At 38.0% G+C, this 18,022-nt stretch overlaps 1 protein-coding gene across 8 annotated transcripts in view; it reads right to left on the bottom strand.

Moving 5' to 3' along the window:
* Positions 1–435: 435 nt before the first annotated feature.
* Positions 436–18,022, bottom strand: part of LOC139952532 (otoferlin-like) — a 129,525-nt gene continuing 111,938 nt past the window's right edge. For 4 of the 8 annotated variants that reach the window (XM_071951691.1, XM_071951696.1, XM_071951697.1 and 1 more), the window contains one exon: positions 10,852–14,077. In XM_071951691.1, coding sequence (XP_071807792.1) covers positions 13,897–14,077 — 181 coding nt within the window. In that variant the 3' untranslated portion in view covers positions 10,852–13,896. Of the gene's footprint in view, positions 3,060–6,617; positions 6,820–10,851; positions 14,078–17,109; positions 17,323–18,022 lie in introns of those variants that run through there. The other 4 variants (XM_071951695.1, XM_071951694.1, XM_071951693.1 and 1 more) reach the window with 4 other exon arrangements.

Raw genomic sequence — 18,022 nt, 5'->3', positions numbered from 1 at the left:
CTGTAGAGGGTTGGAAAATATCAGCCCTTATTAACAAAATCGTTCGTAACTAGTCTGTTGCATCTGGTATTACAACATAATGAGGAGAACAAAAGAGACTTCAAATTGCACAAGTTAAGCAATTTGAGTCAAAAGAAGGTCACTACTTCAGCCTTTTTGCAAAAGGTTCATTTTCATAAGTTATAACTTGAAATCATGTGTTGGTAAAACTCAGAATAATTTCAATTATCGTTCACACAGTTTCTAAAGTGCGTCAAACATTGTTCACATCACGCACAGCAACTAAATTCTTGCAAAACATGACAAATGAATCTGCGAATAATTTGTTGAATCTGTGCAAACTCAAACAAGCACAGCATACAAAGATATATCACAAACTAACGTGACTCTGGTGTCTACACGCCAAAGATAGCTTTGACGGTGTATCCCGGCATGGCGTAAAGGAGCAGAGCAATGAAGAAGATGAGCAGGCCAACGATGAGACCTTTAATTAAACACCATTTGTAGTTCCTTAAGATGGTTAGATACATCCCCTTTAAGGGATTCATAAACCATGATATCGATCCTTCCGGACGACTGAGGCAGCGTGTAAAGGAAGTGTAATAAGCAGATATTAGAAACCCAATCACCTGTATGCTATAATATGATTGTATACAAGAATACCACAACCAAGATGGGAAACAAAAAGTTATAAGGCCGGGTCAGAGCGTATGGCTTTAGCAGTGGCTATGCCTGGATTGCTGAAAGGCCTATCATTCAACACTGCTGTTTCAGCTAACGTCCATAGCCAAAGCCATTGCTGCTTGGTTTGGACGCAGCCTTAGAAACCAGTGTCAAAGTTCACGGCTCAACGAGAAATTTTTGCTTGTGCGCATGTGTTCTCTTGGTTACTAGGCATTCTTCGCTTACACATCGCTTGCGCAGAAATTAAGCACTTGCATAGTAAGTGTGGAATGGTGATATTTACCGCATAATTTGACAGTAAGGAGAGCAATAAAATTGGGCCCTGGTTACCCATGCACTCCCAAAGTTTCATTCCATGAGATGCAAATGAGAATATGGCAACCCTGGGTGACACCATTAGGATTTTATGCTCATGCTTACACCATCAAACTGTTGTTAATTGCGCCACACTGTTTGCTTATCATTATTTAAGCCATGGTATATGCTTTTCATGCAATAGACCATGCAAGCCTCATGTGTATACATACATTGAATATTTAGGGAAAATTTGATTCTCACTTTAATTTAAACAAAATCAAGCTATTTACGCAGGTCTAACAATTTGAATACACGCAAGACTTGCACTGTCAGTTTGTATTCAGCTGAAAGGCAATACTGTCCCATTTCAGTTACAATAATGTTATTACATGAGAATTAACAAAGAAGTACATTGTTAACAGAACATTTTTCATGCTGAAATAAAAAATGGTTAATTTCATCCAGCGAGTTCCTGCAAAGAAGGGTTATGTTAGGGTTAATAAACCCATTTCAAGCAATTGTTAAAATTGCCAAAATAAACCCTGCAACAAAACAAGTTAATTGCCATATACCAATACATTCCAGCATTGTTATAATGCAATCTGCAAAAGAAATTTATCAAGTATAATACTGTTGGTTTATATACAATTTGGAGTTGAACAAAGACAAATTTACTACGTTGGCAGTCATTGTTTCCACTTTCTTGTGATTGTGGGTATTGTCAGAAACTATACAACCTTTAACTGCTGTGTAGCGTGGATCACACCAAATAACTACTTATTAGAAGTACGTTTAAGGAGGAATAGAGGGTGGAAATTGTTTCACTTTAAAAACAATTCATTCCTAGGTTTCATTCACAAGTTAAAGCAAAGAAACCTTGGCTATATTACTTATCTGATTACATTTTGTTTCTCTGTAATTTTAGAAACTGTTCCCTGTTTGACAACATTCACAGATTTTTTTTAAATTAAATTTTTTTAACATTTTAATTTACATTAAATTACATATTTACCATTGAATCATTCAAACATGATTCAATGGCAAATATGTAATTCTTTTAATTGTGAAAACATTATTACTTTGGTATTTATGATAAATTTTTGAGAGTTAGATCATATTTGCATCTATCTCTTGGAATACAGTACAGTTTTTTTAACAGAATAACTTAATTTCTTTCTTGCTTCAAAAGAGAAAGACCAAAATATTTCAAGGTTATTGCACCACCACCAAAAACATTGTCCCCACTATACAGAGCAGAGTTGATATTAACTTAAAAAAAAAACACTGTAGAAAAATACACACTATCCATTTTGCACATTTTACATGAAAGACAGTTTTGTTTAAAGAGTCCCAAAAAAATATTATCAAATTAAGGAATTTCAAACAGTTATTGATATTTGTTATTATAAATACTTCATAAAGAACACCATTAATAGTAAACATTTATACGTGCATTTCAACTTGAAACCTTTACATGAGGATTAGTAATTTTACATACTAATAAGTTAATTTACATCATAATTATCCAATTCAATTATTTACCTACGCTTACTGAGTTATTTTTATACTAATTCTATGACTTAAATTTTCTGTGAAAGTTCATCAACAAAAAGTCGCGAGTAATGAAATCCATACAGAAATTTGAGTACACTGATGTTAATCTAATTCAATTACTTAGTTTTTTGGGGGTACTTTCCCGAGCTCTGTGAAAAAAACCCACTGGCATATTACTCGGGTGGGATTCGAACCCACGACTTGTACAATTCTAGAGCAAAGTTTAAACTTAAGAAGTACTAAATCCATCCAAATCCCATACTTGATTGATATGGATAGATCGGGGATAACTCAAATAAAAAAAAGACAGAAAAAACATCCTCCGAACGCTGCAGCCACTCTCCTAGGCACCGATGATCTTCTTGACTACATATCCTGGTGAGGCGTAGATGAAGAGACCAATGAACGCAACGATGAGAGTCACGATAAAGAGTTTGATCAGGATCCATTTAAGACGATTGCAGATCATGTACTTGAGGGCATTGAGTGGGTTAAAGAACCAGATGAAGGAGGTATCTGGCCGACTAGAGATGGGGGAAAAATGAGATGAAGGGAAAGGTGATCAATGGAGAAACACAAACAAAAAATGCAGGAATAAAATAATGATGTAGTTAAAAGTACACGCAATGCAAAAACAGAAAAACACATGATCTAACTCGAGGCTAATGGTCTCATATCATTAGTAAAACAAGGTAGTTGTAGCACTTGGAGATTAACTAATTTATTATTATTAGTAGTAGTAGTGGTAGTATGAAATATTATTGTGATAGTAACACGGTAGTGATCTAACTCGAGGCTATTGGTCTCATAGCATTAGTAAAACAAGGTAGTTGTATAGCACTTAGAGATTATTAACTAATTTATTAGGTGTAGTAGTAGTAGTGGTAGTATGAAATATTATTGTGATACTAACATGGTAGTGTGAAGGAAAGTTAAAAATAGAATAATAGGCCTTTGTTTGGCAGCAACAATCATCGCCTAGTTTGCTGCATTGCTTTAACAGCATTAACTTCATGTTATAACAAGAGACCAGACTATTTTAATTCAGAGTCTAGCTTCATTTTGATTACATTTTGTTAGAATTTGGGAAAAGGCGCCGTATCAAAATAGGCAACGGCAGAGGCGTTGGCAGGCGTTGTAAAAAATAAGTTGGATAACGCGTTGTATACTGAGCTCATTAACTCTGCCTGTTTCTTAGTTCCAAAAGGAAGAGATGTGTTGATATTTAAAGTAGGCCCGTGCGTTGGTGCGGTACATCGTACGGGTGACTGAATTTGAAAGGAATCACACTCTACACACGCTGCCGTGAGGTGTAGGCTGACAACAAAAGAATAACATGCCACTCATTAACATTACCGTTGCGTAGACAACGGACCAGTGATAGGGAAATAATGATTCATAAGTTGTACCTGCAATTTAAGGACCGAACAAATACCTTCCAAACTTTTGGTTCCGGCACCACTGACATTTCCAATATCATGGTGATATTTTATAAAATACCGGTACTGTTGTTAACCCTCTAGTCCCTGCACCGCCCGAGTTTCTGAAAACCAATTTTTCAAGATTCTTGCAGTAAACAACTGGAATCGTAGTTCAATTTTTAAAAAACAGCTTAATATTTATGCACAATTTTTCAACCTTTCGGTAATGTTTGTATAAAAGTACAAGCTCCCATTGGGAACAATAATCGGCTCTCGAATATTCTTTTGTAAGGATAAAATGGACACAATAGCTTTTCAAGGCTTTTATCTGGCTCAATGCTCATACTAATTAAATGCGAAGGCGTTAGTTTTCGACAATATCATCATTAATGATGAATAAATACAGTTTCCTTTGTGTTTACTAAAAGGTATGAGCTAAATTATTTCATCGTCATTAGCTTCGACAAATCAACTGTGAAAGGAGAATTCATAATGATTTATAAACAACTGGATGGATTAGAAATGCGTAGACCAACTATTGACTATCAAGTTTTCTGTTGATGTTCCTTTTGTTCTACAAACACAAGCTAGCGAGGTTTCCTCCTACCGCATACAGTGTATCGCTAGGCGGCTGGGTTCCAGTGGCTAAATAGTTAAGAATCAACCCCCGTCATCTCCAGCTCACAAGTTTGACAATGTTTGATCCCCAAAAAATCAGAAAGCAAAAAGCTAAAATCAGTTTTGCGTTTTCAAACTCTACAAAAATTTAGCCATAAAATCAGTGGATAGCTACAGAGTTTACTTCTGGAATTTTCAACATCCAAGGTGAAAGCAAACCCAAAATATGAGGAAATTTGTATCAAACTAATTAGTCAAAGTGCATGCAACATCAAAGTTCAGCGTGAGCTCCACAGCACTAGCCGGTCATGCGTGCCCGATGGACGGCGTCGCTCAAGGGCGGATGATGCTTTGTACCGGTACTGCTCGTACACAACGGCAATCTTTGGCCAATAATTTTGGTCGACAAATGGGAGGAAATTAAAAAGGAACGTAATTTGTAATAAATGTCCGATGACGTTGAACAAAACTTTGGTAGTTGTAGATGTATGCCTGACATTTCCAATATCATACGGTCGTTAGAATCAACCCCTGTCATCTCCAGCTCCATCCCCAGAATGTTTTTTTTTTTTTTTAACAATCGAAAAAATAATAAGCTGTTGCAAATTGCTTATCAGCCAAGAGGCCTCTCTTCTGTGCATTGAAGTTTGATGTAAGTTAAGTTGTATTTGTTGTACTTGATAATGGTCGAATGAAAATTATAACGATGATTATTGCCTGCACGAGTAATTTGCACCCCCGCCCGTGAGTAATAGTTGACTCCGAAACATCGGACAATAAATAAAAATGTGCCTCAAATAAATTTTGCACATACCATTTACGCGATCAGAGCATGCGTGTGCACTCGGACAAGCATGAATAAAGATGAGTACTAAGAAGTAAAGATGAATATGCATGAGGAGTTACCGAAGCGCGACGTTTGCTACATAACAATGTCAGTTCTTACAACGCCTGCCAAAGCACCTACGAATCGGGGTAAGAATTACCAACGCACAACAACGCCCCACAACGCCAACAACGCTTGGAAATGCCTACAACGCGTTGCAACGCCTCACAACGCGTTGGCCTATTTTGATACGGCACCTAAATTGCTTGATTTCACAAGACATCTTACATGGATTGCTTCAAGTCTTGCACTAATTTTAATACATTTCTGGCAACTCTTGTATATTTATATAAATCCATGAAGCTCGTGCGGGCTAACCGTGACCAGTGACCATGTGTCCTTAAGCAAAACACTTGACCATGATGCTTCGTCCTTTGGATGGGACGTAAAGCCGTTGGTCCTGTGTGTTGTGTGTAATACATGTTAAAGAACCCAGTGCAGTTATCAAAAAGAGAAAGGGGTCCGCCCCGGTGTTCCTGGTTTGACTGGCTAAATATTGCGCCACAGCACCATGTTAACATTTACATGGTGCTATGTAAAAGGAGTAGGTCTCTTAGTACAAACACAGCCCCACATACCTTGCAGGAAAACACTGTATATTACCGCGTCTAAATGTCACTGAGTGAGGGCATAGCGTATGGGGATGCATATGCGCACTATATAAAAGAAGCCACTATTTTTATTATTACTTATTTGATTAATTTACAGGGTGTCTAAAAAACAACTATACACTTTTGAAGTGGCTGTATGGACTCAACTTTCATATGACACCAAAAAGTCTGAAACAAATTCATTATTGGATGAGCACTGCTCACTTATGTAAACTGTATGAACATTAGGTTGCGCATGTAATTAGCCTTCCGATTCGTGAGAGGTACACGTAAGCCCCTTTAAGCTTCACAAAATTCACTCCAAGGTTACTTATTCTTCGCTCCAAGATGACGGTCACTTATTCTTCGGTGAGCAGTGCTCACCCAAGCATCAATTATTTTCAGACTGTTTGGTGCCATATGAAAGTCGAGTCCAATAAGCTATCCATACACTTAAACATGTTCCCCCTCAATCATACAGTTTTTACTCGGCAGCCTTTTCAATAGTGTATAATTTTTTTTTTAAAGACACAGGGTATAATTGAAGCTATGTTAATAAGCAATTACATGGTTATGTTAGTTGTCTCTTTAGGCTCCCATGATCTTCTTGACTGTGTATCCAGGCGCGGCGTAGATGAAGAGCACGATGAGTGCAGTAAGTAGTGAAAGAATGAGCAGCTTGATTAGTAGCCATTTGAGACGAGTACAGATGACATAACGAATGGACTTCCATGGACTCAGGAACCAGATGAAGGATGTATCTGGACGACTGTTAGGTTAGATGAGATGGGTGGGGGTTAGACAAAAAAAGCAATCAACAAACAGCCATAGTTAACACTGTTAATAAACAAGGGTTTAGGATGTGGATTAATGGCACGGGTTATTGGAAGAGGGAGTTGAAAGACGAAAAAGGATTTCATTATTAGCTGAGAAAAGTTACAGAAGGTTAGGCACGTTATTCGCAAGTTACTCACACAATAGTCTAGCCCCAAGACGATATTGCTGGATATTGGATAGTGTACTGAGCTCAGTTGTAACTCGCTAAAGCGTGCCCTCCTTTGACTGATTTGTGGGGCAAGACTAGTCTCTGTCGTAGTCTGGCGAGCAAATATCGACAGAGACTAGTCTTGCCACGCAAACCAGTCAAAGGAGGGCGCGCTTTAGCGAGTTACAACTGAGCGCAGTACACTATCCAACAGTGAGTTATATCGTCTTGGGGCAAGACTACTCACACAACAAAAGTATCAAATGAACTTTTGTTTGTTCACTAAAAAGTTTGAAAATTGGTAAAAGTTGGAGGTCTGATCTGGCTGGTGGACAAATGGACGTGGTATAATTAATCCGATAATTATCAACATTGGACTCCTATAGTAAATTTTGGAGAGTCATGGCATAAACACAGAAACTACAGAATGACACATGACGTGTATCCCACCAATCAACTGACATGGATCTTTGTGTGTGGTATATAGGCGTCATAAGCGCAACCTCTGCGGCTACAGGTACAGCTAGCTCCAACCTCCAACATTTACCAAATTCCCAGATTAATATTGCATCGTTTTAATAAAGATTAAAAATCAATCTAATGCGTTCTTAAATATGACATTATCATAGCACAGAATTATGTGCAAACACCAATAATTAGGCAGTTTTATAAGGGGCTGTAACTGCAAAAAGTCCTGCAAAAAGGCAGAGTCATAAATTTAGGCCTTGCGCCCACAGTAATCCAACATAGGCCTTTCCTCAAACCAAGGCTAGGGTTATGGCTCTAGCTTAGGCTTGGACTTAAGCCTGGTTAATACTTCATACACAAGTGAAAGTGAAGCAAATTTTCTTGTGACACAATCGGAAAAACATGGCGTACCGATCATTGCCAAACAAATTTGCTTTGCATTGTGGACTGGGCCAGCCTAAGGCGCTGTCAGTAATTAAGAAAACGTGAGCTTTTGGTGTGGAGGTTCAAACAAGTAGGCTGAGCCTAAGCTTTGAGATTTGGGGAAAGTATAGTGTTGTAACAAATCTCTGGAATCAAACTTTTTTTTAAGGACTTTGGAGTGTAAAGTGAAAACAACAATGGATAAAATATCACATTTTTTGTCTTTATAACTTTTGAAATATCTCTGATGGCCAGTTTGTGAAACTTCTGATTGCCATTTTGTGAAATTGTCTAACTTTGGTTGATGATTTCTGTGTTCGGTCAGTTCAAACAAACTGGGAATTCACAACTGTTTGAAGAAAAACGGGTGAAACAGCATACATGGGTAAAATTTGCAAAGTATGATCAATGTTAAACTCATATGGATGGATTCAAAAACACGGCACAATAAATTGGTACAAACCTCAGAAAATTAAGAGCTTTATGCAAATAATGTGGAATATACACTTGAAATGACACATATCAGATATAAACGTTATGACAAAAATATGACAGTAACAAAACATTCAGAAACATAAAGGCACATATATTCTACAAGGATAATAAAGTAACATAACAATTGAAAAAAAAATATTGATGTAGAAAGTGTGACAATGACGTCTTTCAGCTTTGTGCAACAGGGAAAAAAAACATACATGTAGTTTAGAAAGTGAATACGCTTAATAAATAGGTATTGAGGCTTGCACTGACGTCACACCAGGCTACAACTCTCTGTCCATGGTCTGACATGTTTGGGAGTCGAGCCCCTTAAAAGGATTTCAGTTCATTTATTTCATTGATTAATTCTGGTTCTGAAGCCAATGAATCTCAGAAAAATGAACATAATCACTATACTAGTCAAGAACCCAATGGAGAGAAGACAATGAAGGAAGCTTCAGTTGTCTTGTTTGTTTGTTTGTTTGTTTGTTTGTTTGTTTGTTTAGATGATCTTCCCATCAAGGGAACTCGGCAAACTCCCACAAGGGGATATAAACACCAAGCTGGCAACAACCAATCTCTCTCATAAAAACATTGATTATGAATTGTATAAATCCAGAAATTGTTATTCAGTAACTAGACAAAGATATTTATTCCAGTCATTGTGAAGTCAGTGGTTAGCTGGGGATTCGAACCCACAACCTTGTGATTGCAAGTCCTGCAGTCTAACCACTTGACCATGGTGTCTTCTTAGATGTGGGAGGAAAACCCCTGGTAGTTATTCCGGGGGAAATCCACGCAATCCGGCAAGGACTGAACACCCAATCCACGTTAGTGCCGCCAGTGGGATTTGAACCAGGGCTTCAGATGCGGAAGGCAAGGCAAGGCAAGACATGCCAACCAGATAACCCAAAGGATATAGTGTGCTTTTAACTGCATGTGTTCCCCAAAATGCCGCAACCAAGATTTATTGTGTGATGACGCCAGGTAAATTGCGCCAATAGAGGAATTTGTAGTCTATCAGATCAATACATGTGCACAAGTGATCGCTGCTGTTGGTGGAGCTGGTAGCGCATGATTTTGTATACGAAGACATGGGAAAACCGTTGCCTTGTTTAGTTTTTATGCGAATTAAGTGTCTTCCTCAACGATTTACAAAACTTCCCATCAGGACATAACGATGTATGTAGAAAACTGCCCATAGATTTATGCAACTCAACAGAAATTGAACTTTGAATAGGTTAGTTTAAATGTGAAACTGCACAGAAACTGCACGACCAGGTTTCTAAAAACGTGATACATCGGCGAGGTTTTTTGTCAGAATTTCAGAGCCCCCTTTGTTTTATAGTTGTTGATATTCAAAGTTCTCCTACTTGTTTTCGAAGTCAGAAATGGTCTTGGATACTTTTCTTCAGAACCTTGTTTCTACCAAAGGCCAGTTCTCGCAATCTTCGTTCCTCTTTACCTTCCCATTTGTGTTTGTCCCCTGCATCCCGCACCCACACCCGGTATGGCCAACGAGCCTTCACAGTCGGCGCACCTACATTATGGAACAACCTCCCTCTTAAACATCCGTCAGGCTTCATCTCTTGAATCCTTCAAAGCCATGTTAAAGACTGATTTACTTCTTTGCTAAGCTTAGTTTGTGTTTATTCGTTTATTTATTATTATTACTTTATTATTTAATATAAGTAGGTTATATAACAAGTTCAAAAGTGGTTGTTTGATGTCTTTGTGTACAAAACCTTGCGCCGCCAGCATCCCAGCAATAGCTTTGGTCTATACAAAGGGATACATTGATAAGATATCTTAAAGGAACACGTTGCCTTGGATCGGACGAGTTGGTCAAAACAAAAGCGTTTGTAACCGTTTTTTATAAAATGCATACGGTTGGAAAGATGTTTTAAAAGTAGAATACAATGATCCACACAAGTTTGCCTCGAAATTGCGTGGTTTTCCTTCTACTGTGCGAACTAACATGGTCGGCCATTTATGGGGGTCAAAATTTTGACCCCCATAAATGGCCGACGTGTTAGTCGACGAGGTAAAAGGAAGAATTTTGGAAAACCACGCAATTTCGAGGCATGTTTGTGTGGATCATTGTATTTTACTTTTACAACATCTTTCTACCCATATGTATTTTATAAAAACGGTTACAAACGCTTTTCAAAGACCAACTCGACCGATCCAAGGCAACGTGTTCCTTTAAGTTCACTCATCTATTCAAACAACTAATAGGTTTATAGCAACAAAAGAAACTATCTAAAGATGAACATGCACATTATGAAAATAGTCTATAAGGATGAATCTTCAAAGTGTAAAGATATGAAAATAAATAAACAAAATCATACTTACTTTCTCCATGACTCCCCTCAAATATATGTTCATTCAATAACAGTATTTTTTTTTTTTTTTTTTAAACAAACGACTACTTTTTGACCATTGTAGTTTGTTAGTTTGGTTGTTAGTCACCTTTATTACTATAAGCTTAGTACAATAACTTTTACCAACCCATCTCTCTGCCAGCATTCCTTATCGACGAAATAATTGATAACATTTGGCAGAGTAATTGTCACCTTAATCCTACATGTCCTAGGAGTGTCCTGGCAAATTTGCCATATTTGCATGACGTGTTTTGGCAGGGGTAATTTAAATACAAAAAATAAGGTCCTATCAGTTACCATAACGGTTAAAAATTCAAGTTGTGATCAAAATATCTTTTAAGCTATAGCTTTGAACTTGTGCATGCCTTGACGGTAAACCTTGTTATTAAAATATTTCTAATTATGCAGTTTCAAAAACATACTTTTAATAATTTACAGCTTTAAATGCATGGCATTAAAATGATTAATACTGGGCACTGATTGAGTTCAAAACCTGTTTCATATGTTGACACCCAGTGTTCCAAAATTGCCCACTCTGGTGCACAAATGCATGGGAATCCACATTATGCATTTACTGCACTATGTGTGTAATACAATCTTTAATACAATGACCAACCATTTCAAAATGATAAAGTACTCACAAATATACTTGTAACAAATGTATGATAACATTCTGAAGTCTTAACCAAAGGTATTTGAAAAATTCAAACCTCAAGTGTACTCTACTTCAGCCTAATATCAATTCATTTTAAAATCTTCAGTTTGCATGTTTATTTTAAAGAGAAACCTGATAACTCATTGTAAAAACCTAAATTTTGGACTGATAGCCAAAATATAAACGGAGGAAGATCGTGATTTGCTGGAGTAAGTAAACTGACTGTTTCTTATTAAAAATAAATAAATAAACTATATCTAGGCTCTTGTTTAAAAACTATAGATGTGAATAACACTATTTAACAGACCCCATAGAAAATTAAGCCGGGATTCCGGCGGGATCCCAAAGGGATTCTAATGGAATCCTGCCTGGAATCCCGGTGAAATTTTCTTTAGGGGAATCAAGCAACCATAGTTCAATTTATATATACTTTTTACAGATGTGGTATGTACAATATCGATACAAAAAGATGAAAGGTAATCTTGGGAAGAACTTGGATTTCATATGTTGCGGCTCTGTTAAATGACTCTAATAATTGATATAATTGACTGTGTTACACGCTTGTTAGACATTGACAAGATATTTAAAATAGGGTTATTTACAATGAGGTTAGCAACTAGATGTTAATTTTATCAGTTAGTTTACAGACAAGCAACATGAAGAAAGAGAAATGTATTAGTGAATTTCGGAATGGTAGAGGGCAGCAGACATACAGCCGGTAACATTCCAAGGTTTCCTAAATTTAGCATATAAGTCCCCAAGTGATTCACTTGGTTATAAGTGTGCTGCCCTCTAGTGTCCAAAATCGTCTCCCATTACATATTCGGAGTAACTTCCCCTGGAAGATCTGTGTGAAATAAATCAAGGTCTATACATTATTTATAATAATTCATTACTTTAAAATGGGCAATTTATTTACCTACAATTGCACTGTATGGATTTGCCAAATTAAAAAAAAAAAAAAAAATGGCTTGCAGACATGGATTCTACTTGTTCTAGAAATTTGAAGGCTCTAGGAAATTTTGAGAAATTTGTACAAATCCTGAGAAATCACATGCCTACTATAGGCACATTCCTACATCTTACTACAATCTCTATCTTTATAAACCCATAGATTTTACCCAATTATTATATCATTTAAATATTAATTCTCTTTTACTTTATTAAACTCAAACATTTCTGAGTTTTTTGAGTTTTTAAGTATTTTGATTTTCATGTTTTCCTGTAAAATATCCCGGTACTCATCCCCTTTCCTTCCCATGTACTCATAATGTGGGACCATGGAGGTAGAAATTACTACTTCCTTGGTAGGACCCACCAAAGCAACAATACTAATCCCCAACCCAAATCAAAAGAACTTCCTATGCTCTGAGAATTTCCTATTCTTCATCTTGACATCTATTAATTTCTAATTTTCAGCCACATTTCTTTGAACTTGCAAAACTCAATTCCTTCCTCTAGCCTTGTAGCACAGGTTTGATTGACCCAATCACACACATCACACACATTTTCATCTCGTATCCAGCACCATCTCAATCTTTTCTTCATGACTTAACCTGTAACCTCCCACCCTTGCAACCATTAAATATAAAAGCTATGTTGAACCACCTTTCATAATTCCTACTTCCCACATTTGACTCTCCCAATCTACCCACCTATCCAAACTGTTTAACCTTGTGGAATATTAAAAGAATCCAATCTGTTTCTCCAAATGCACCAGGACCAATTTCATAAAGCTGTTAAGCAGAAAAAAAATACTTAGCAAATTTCTTCGCTCAGTAGGGCACCAGTCGCAATGATGTAAAACTTTATGGAACTTTGGCTGGTTACCTGTTTCTGATAAGCAAGATTTATCTGTTATTAGCATAATTATGTGCTTACATGCTTTGTGAAATTGGGTCCGGTGTCTCTCTAACATCTGCAAAAGCCTAGTTGGGCCTAAAACATCCAAGAATCAACTGTAGTGGCACCTATCAAATACTTTCCAACAGCCTCTGCATTTATGGATTTCTTTATATTTAAGGTCATCCCAGCTAAACCCAGTTGCTCCCATTAAGTCCCTAAACCAAGACTGACTTAACCTACAGGGTAATGCTATTAGAACCCATTTGTACCCATTCCATTCCTCTAGGCACCTTCTTAACAGTATAAGGTGGTACGTTGATTTCTTTATCTGTAAGATCATCCCATGTGAACCCAGTTGCTCCCATTTAAGTACCTTAACCAAGACTGACTTAACCTACAGGGTAATGCTATTAGAACCCATTTGCACCCATTCCATTCCATTCCCCTAGGCACCCATTAATTCCTTCACAATATACGGTGGTAAGTTGATTTCTTTATCTGTAAGATCATCCCATTTGAACCCAGTTGCTCCCATTTAAGTACCTTAACCAAGACTGACTTAACCTACAAGGTAATGCCATTGAGCCCAGTGGCACCCATTCCATTCCCCTAGGCACCCATAAGTTTCTTCACAGTATATGGTGGCACATTATAGAAAAACAAAGCCAGGAAGACAACGAGTAGGAGTAACAGCAGGAAGGTGATAATGGTCCACTTGAAGCGAGTCCATATAACATAACGGAGAGCCTTTAGTGGGTTCAGGAACCAGACATAGGAGGTATCGGGACGGCTGGTTAGTAGAAACACAACAGAAGAGAAAGAGTAACAGGGAAGCTTGGTGTTAGCGAGTGTTAGTGTTACCATGGGATGTTATGGGATCAGAGTGAGGGCCCATTCATACTTCCTGCGAATGCGAAGCGAATTTTGACATCACAAATTCGCAGCCAATAATTCGCAACAGTTGAACTGTGCTCAACTCCTACGAAACATTCTCTGTGAAAATAGCCATGTGTCGCCAAAAAAGCGCTTTACATTTGCAAGAAGTATGAACCAAGCTTAAAGCCAGTTTTTATCATAAGCTGTTGCTACAAAATAGTGGTCAGAATCTGGACACAGTGATTACAGAGTTGCTCTCAATTTTAAGAACAATGCTTCCAAGTTGCTCAATTCCAATGCTTTTGCAAGTAAAATAAATACAGGAGTTTGTCCAAATGAAAATCAGGGTGTCTTGAGGTAAAATACACCCTAATAGCCTCTGACAAACGCTTGTTGATTTGAGAATTTCAAAGTTCAACAATTTGGAAAACATTGCAACTTTATGATTTGTAGAAACTGATTTTTTATTTGTGTACAATATAAACTGGCCTTATCCATGTCAACAATGCCATCACAATTCCATGAAACTGCTGAGTGGTGATAACAATTAGCAAGAAGCCTGATATTATTCAGTGGTTTTGCTATTAACTTCAAGTTACTAGTGTTTAGTAGCATCAATTGAAGAGGAAAATTGAGAAACTAAATTCCAAAGTTCCGCCAAATGACAGTTACGTTCTGATCGTAAAAACAAAATTGTGTAGAACAATTTTTCTTCTTCAAAAAGTCTTTCAGATTATCCAACAAACTTTCTAAAACAATATTCCGAAAAGATTAGAACTTTGGGCGATGATAAAATTGTACCACAGCTTTTGATAATAAAACAGGTGAAAGCAAATTGTTATCACAACAAACCAGTAAAAAATACCAATAACCACAAAAAACAATACCAGTTATTAATATTAGTAAAAACCATTGGTAATAATCCCAGCAATTTAGAATAACAAGGAAAAGGTAATTTCTCGTTACCAGAGTATTAATCCTCTGGGGGAGGGGGGAATGTATTAAAGATGGCCCACTGGATAATAGTACAATATACAAACAGACTTATTCCAAAACTTGTGAGGTACCAATCATCCTGGTGTTTGGGTTCATCTAAACTGCTCTGAAAAAGTACGCCTGCAAATTTTGACCAGTTGATTTCATGCAACATGTTTTTAAAAATTGATGGATTGAAATGAATGTTTCCATCTATAAACCAAAGATATGCAAAGCTTTCAGTCTGTTGTTTAGATTGATCATTTGAGAACTTTTTTTTGTGAGGCATGAATCCTTCTATAAAAGTTAACCATACTCATCGAACATGTCGAATAACCCAAAAAGTTTGTGCTCCAAGCAGCAAGACTACTTTCTTAACAAGGTTTAATTGCAGAAAACAGTTCATCGTTCAAATGTGCAAAGTTTTACGATGTGCTATGACATTGTCCATATCAACATCACTATACAGTATTAGGATATTGCCACTTTCTTGCAGAATCAAGAGCAATAAGTGAAACATTTTGTATTAAAGGCAGTGGACACTATTGGTAATAATACTCAAAATAATTATTAGCATAAAACCTTACTTGGTAACGAGTAATGGGGAGCTGTTGGTAGTATAAAACATTGTGAGTAACAGCTCCCTCTGAAGTAACGTAGTTTTCGAGAAAGAAGTAATTTTCCACGAATTTGATTTTGAGACCTCAAGTTTAGAATTTGAGGTCTCGAAATCAAGCATCTGAAAGCACACAAAATCGTGCGAAAAGGGTGTTTTTTCTTTCATAGTTATCTTGCAACTTCGACGACCAATTGAGCTCAAAGTTTCACAGGTTTGTTATTTCATGCATGTAATGAGATACACCAAGTGAGAAGACTGGTCTTTGACAAGCACCAATAGTGTCCAGTGGTCGATTTCACAAAGAGTTAGGACTAGACCTAACTTAGAACTGGTCCTAGGAGACATACAAATTGCATGGATAGTCCTAAGTTAGGACGAGCAACTGGTCCTAACTCGAGATAAGACTAGTCCTAACTCTTTGTGAAATCCATCCGTGTCTTTAAACAAGCCTGCAGTGCCTGAATCAACTGACTTTGGCTTTGGCTATGAATAATGAGTGCAACACTGATGTTACATCCATTTAGCCGTAGCTGTGGCCGTTATTGATTCAGACACTACCAAAGCATTATGTCGTCATGTGCGTGGAAGAAGGGCATAGCAAAAAGCTACCAGAGATGGAGCGTAAGCAATAAATATGCACAAGTGTCATTCAAGACAAACAAGTGTGAAAGTTTGACAGTTTTTTTCTGCCAATCTTTAGTCATCATAGAAAGGTTTTATTATGAGAGTTTTGGGATTGAACAAAGACAAATTTACTGGAGCGGGATTTGAACCTACCAATTGTGCTATCTAGCCCTATGTTGGCAGTCTCCCCATTTGTCAATATCTTAGGGTGTGTTCGATTAGCTTCCCTGGGTCGACCCCAGTCTGCCCCCGGTACATTCTAATAGCTTTGGCGTCATTCCAGGGGCTCACCCGGGTCAGCCCCAAGTGCCCTGCTTGTGGAGTGGGTCACTTGGGGTTGGCTCGAGGTGCATGACTTCACCACGAGAGGGCGAGTTTGATCGTTCGATTAGCTCTCGTCAAGGGCTCGCCCGAATGAGAACACCAGGGTCGACACGGGGAAGGCGAATGCACCCTTAGTTTAAAAATTTACCCAGTCAGTTTCCTTAGTGGTTTATCATATGACAGGTTAAATTCTGCACGGGAATGGGAAAACATCTCTTTTGGATAATTCTATAGCAACAAAAGTGTAACATTAATGCTATATTTTTGTTGTTGTCAGGAGCCATTTTATTGCTCACGGCCTTTTGTTACTGGAAAAAAAAAGTACTTTGTGTGGCTAGGAGAAGGCGCAAAGCCTTACACCCTTCTTCCATGCATACGCCAATGTAATCCTACCCAACACCCACCTTGCATGCAAAGTTAACATACACCATTCAAATCATGCACCCAGCATTTTCTTGACCAAGTACCCCGGCATGGCATAGAAGAAAAGAACCAAGAGGATCACGAAGCAGGCTAGGATGATCACCTTGAGGATCAATGTCCGATAGTTGAACCACAGGGCGTACTTTAGGGTCTTTAAGGGGTGCATCATCCACAGGAAGGATGAATCTGGACGCCTAGTTATATATGGGTGTTATGGAGGCGAGGGAAACCCAGTATGGGCGTTTATGGAGGCGAGGGAAACCCAGTATGGGCGTTTATGGAGGCGAGGGAAACCCAGAATGGGCGTTGTGGAGGTGATTGAAACCCAGTATGGGCGTTTATGGAGGCGAGGGAAACCCAGTATGGGCGTTGTGGAGGTGATTGAAACCCAGTATGGGCGTTGTGGAGGCGATTGAAACCCAGTGTAGGTATGGGTGACATTGGGATAAATGGTTTAAGCAATGGTTGGAGGTTGGATGATTTGAGGGTTTGAGGGTATTTTATCAGGAAACCCAATGTGGGTATTGTTGGATGGGTGAAAGTGGGTACAATTGGGTAATGGGTTGAGGTAGGGTGTTGAAGGAAGTGATGCCCAGTTCAAGCATTAATGAGCGAAGACAAACGGAAAGAATGGAGGTTGGATGTTTGGGGTTCGAGGTCGTTAGATCAGGAAACCCAATGTGGGTATTGATGGATGGGTGAAAGTGGGTACAATTGGGTAATGGGTTGAGGTAGGGTGTTGAAGGAAGTGATGCCCAGTTCAAGCATTAATGAGCGAAGACAAACGGAAAGAATGGAGGTTGGATGTTTGGGGTTCGAGGTCGTTAGATCAGGAAACCCAATGTGGGTATTGATGGATGGGTGAAAGTGGGTACAATTGGGTAATGGGTTGAG

The sequence above is a fragment of the Asterias amurensis genome, chromosome 20 (genome assembly GCF_032118995.1).
Source record: "Asterias amurensis chromosome 20, ASM3211899v1".
Classification (NCBI taxonomy): domain Eukaryota; kingdom Metazoa; phylum Echinodermata; class Asteroidea; order Forcipulatida; family Asteriidae; genus Asterias; species Asterias amurensis.
The sequence above is the reverse complement of the archived record's forward strand: the minus strand, read 5'-3'. Positions and strand labels throughout refer to the sequence as shown.